The sequence below is a fragment of the Toxoplasma gondii genome, chromosome IX, assembly GCF_000006565.2.
Source record: "Toxoplasma gondii ME49 chromosome IX, whole genome shotgun sequence".
NCBI lineage: Eukaryota > Apicomplexa > Conoidasida > Eucoccidiorida > Sarcocystidae > Toxoplasma > Toxoplasma gondii.
This window is the reverse complement of record NC_031477.1, coordinates 6,287,109-6,290,808: the sequence shown is the minus strand read 5'-3', so window position 1 is coordinate 6,290,808 and position 3,700 is coordinate 6,287,109. Positions and strand designations below refer to the sequence as shown.

General features: G+C 54.0%; 1 protein-coding gene across 1 annotated transcript; it reads left to right on the top strand.

The window, feature by feature from the left end:
- The first annotated feature begins 1,233 nt into the window (after positions 1-1,233).
- Positions 1,234-3,190, top strand: TGME49_306688 (hypothetical protein). The gene has a single exon (XM_018782497.1). It carries the CDS (start codon positions 2,401-2,403, stop codon positions 2,929-2,931), a length of 531 nt encoding a protein of 176 aa, XP_018636187.1. The 5' UTR covers positions 1,234-2,400; the 3' UTR covers positions 2,932-3,190.
- Positions 3,191-3,700: the final 510 nt, after the last annotated feature.

Here is a 3,700-nt window from a genome sequence, read left to right as displayed (position 1 = left end):
CTCAAAATTAGAGCACATGCATCGTTTCGCATTTCACGCACAGAGGTTATCGCACAGCCGTTCAGTATTTGCCGTTTATTAAGCCTCTTACCATTGCTCCAACCTGCAGATTCGAACAAGCAATGCGCAGTGAAGGTCAACGAATTCAGGTCGTACAAGCAGCCTCACTGCACGGGTTCCTGTGCGCGATGACACGAAGCTCCAAACCACTCTTTGAGTGGATCCACCGTAATTTACTCCGAGCCAAAATTCAAGGTCCTAGTTTGAAGTGAACAGGCGTGTGCGCTCGTTTCCATAGTGAACACATAGAGACATGGCTAAATGCCTCACAGCACATCCTTACGGCCACGGTAGGCTGTCGTATGTTCCAGTGCAAGACGCAGATTGACGGATGTCGCATGCCCGCGCGAAACGTGATCCAGCAGTTGTATGGTAAGAACGGTCCTAGAGTGTCTACAGCATTTTCAAGCGATTATCGTTATTACCCTACGACGTGGTGCCTTGCCGTCACCACCAACACTCTCTCAGAGAGCTCAGTGGGTGTTACGCTGGACTTACGATCATGGAAGTTGCAAAGAAAATCTACAGAAAAAAAGCAACAAACAACGAAAAATCGTCAAAGAATGTCCTCTCCATGCATGCTTCGATAAGCGCATACACAAAGCCAAACTTCACAGGGGCAAGTGACTTTGTTTGATGTCGCCTAATGGAAAACTGAGAAGCCAAGTGAACAAAGCGCTTTCACGCTAACAGGTGGTCAGTAGCAGCCTTGATCGCAAAAGGTCACCTGCACAGATGCTGTACGACTCGTGAAAGGGGTCATGCCTTTGACTGTTTGTGAGGTTGGATTGGTAGCTTAGATGAACTACATCTGTCAGATGATATCCCCAACTTCAAATGCAGTTCACCGTTCCGAAAGAGCAATGGATCTTCTAGACAAAACCGCTGAGGAGGCCGCGTCCACCATAGGAGAGATGAGATGAACGCTCAGGAGTTTTGGTGGGCGGAGCCTCTAACGTCAGGTGCATCAGCCCTTTTCCACCACCGACAGATGGCGCTGTGCAATGCTGGGCATCCTAGCGCAATTGCTACGCGACGGTATATCGACTGTACCGCTACACCCCACATACGCCTACTATAGACAGGCAACCCGACAGAAACGTTCTCTCTGCTTCATCGCGACCACTTTGAGTCTCGAAATGAGTCTGCCAATTGAGTCTCTTCGCAGCACTGAGTAAAAGGAACCCGTTGTTTCATAACAACTGTGACCACCACAGCTTCAAGTCACTCCGCAAACGCACCGACTGCCTCAGTTAATCAAACATCCGCCAGCACTTGCAGAGTGGCATAGCAAAACCTTTCGGCAGCCATTATCAGAAAGTACGTGAAACAATTACACCGTCGTTCACGCAACGACGCCGCCACGATGTCAGAAGCATATGCGACTCATTTTCCAAACAGTCGCCAGTTCAACGACACATAACTTCCGTCAGCTGTAACTGAACCAATATCAGTTTCCCTCTCAACATGCCTCTCGAGCTACCCTATCACACTCGAAGTCGCGACACACACTCACCGCCAGTCATTCACCCGCGCATCGAACTACGAGTCACTACACGTCCCACACCCGCCCCTAGACATTCCGCACAACCTCCACCGTCATCGAACATTGATCTGCCGCCGCAATACGTCACTCTCACAACTGACCCGCATAATTCACGCAATCATTCACCAGCCTCGCAACAGCTGGCCACCACGTCCTGATGCTCCAAACGACATAACACGTCCTCTGCCGTACGTCACAGTTATGGATCTGCGCCTCGGGCAACCGACCATACACGAAAACACCAAACAAACACTTACAGCCTCCTATCGCCAACCGACACACAACAGCTCCCGCATGCGCCATTCCCTCGAAACGATACGCACCTTGTCCTTCTCCCCCTGCAGCAGCGGGTCTCGTACACTCACTCCTTCCTCCTGCCCCTCCCCCGACAAATCGCGCTCCGCCGCTCCCTCCAGAGCCGCCGTGCGCAGCCCCACAAACCCCGTCCTCCCGCACGTCACGATCCAAATGGTAGCAACTCGCATAAACACAGTTCGGAGTGTCTCCAGTCAGTCACCACCGTCCTCGAACGCCACTGGTGTCTCCGCTCCGAAATCGAATTCTCACCTGAACACAGAAGCGTCTCCCACAGCCGCCGGAACCAGCGAACAATAACTCATCCACTCCTTCCATGCCCTGTCATACCCAAGACGATACAAACAAGTGACCCCATGAACCCCCAACACAAACCAGTGGCCGCTGCCTCCTGCAAGCCACCTCCCCATGACCATCCACCCACCCCCCGCTCTGCTGTCTACTCCTCCCTTACTGTCACACAGCGTTGAGCTCCTTGGATGCTCCCTTCTCTCGCGAAACATTGTCACCCTATAAACTGCATTCAGCAGCATGACACCGAATTCATTCATTGCCTGTGTACACGATACCACATCTTCTCTCCTACTCCATCCACGCACGCCCTGTTCCCTCTGATATGTTGCTTGCACGGTCAGGTGCTCCGCCTATCAGTGCAGAACAACCTTCGCCCTCACCCTCCACGCGACCGCCGCCATCGTCAACAAGTGCTTCCACAACAGTCTGAACACCTCCTCTACTTATTCATCGCACTGCGGATCCGTCCGGCTTCTCCCATGCTTCTGCCGACTCACGGATCCGCCTTCCACCTCCAAACTCCTCCTGCGCGCCACTCGCCTGATCCCCAGCCATCCCGTCTTGCAGTGCCCATCCCGCCGCTCCCTCCTCACTTCGCACAACCTCCACCGTCATCGAACATTGATCTGCCACGGCAATACGTCACTCTCACAACTGACCCGCATAATTCACGCAATCATTCACCAGCCCCGCAACAGCTGGCCACCACGTCCTGATGCTCCAAACGACATAACACGTCCCCTGCCGTACGTCACAGTTATGGATCTGCGCCTCGGGCAACCGACCATACACGAAAACACCAAACAAACTCTTACGGCATCCTGTCGACAGCCACCACAAAAACGCACGCGCAGACATCACACATGGAGAACTCACTCTTTGTCATTCATCCCCCTCCCCCCCTTGTCGCAGCAGCACCGGGTCTCGTACACTCACTCCTTCCTCCTGCCCCTCCCCCGACAAATCGCGCTCCGCCGCTCCCTCCAGAGCCGCCGTGCGCAGCCCCACAAACCCCGTCCTCCCGCACGTCACGATCCAAATGGTAGCAACTCGCATAAACACAGTTCGGAGTGTCTCCAGTCAGTCACCACCGTCCTCGAACGCCACTGGTGTCTCCGCTCCGAAATCGAATTCTCACCTGAACACAGAAGCGTCTCCCACAGCCGCCGGAACCAGCGAACAATAACTCATCCACTCCTTCCATGCCCTGTCATACCCAAGACGATACAAACAAGTGACCGCATGAACCCCCAACACAAACCAGTGGCCGCTGCCTCCTGCAAGCCACCTCCCCATGACCATCCACCCACCCCCCGCTCTGCTGTCTACTCCTCCCTTACTGTCACACAGCACTGAGCTCCGTGGATGCTCCCTCCTCTCGCGAAAAATAGTCAACCAACAAAGTTCACCCAGGAGCGTGAACTCACCTTCACCGCCTGCACACGCGATACCACATCTTCTCTCCTACCCCATCCACGCACGCCC

Coding starts and splice junctions, on each gene's coding strand:
- TGME49_306688 (XM_018782497.1), top strand. CDS start 2,401: ATGCTCCCTTCTCTCGCGAAACATTGTCACCCTATAAACTGCATTCAG.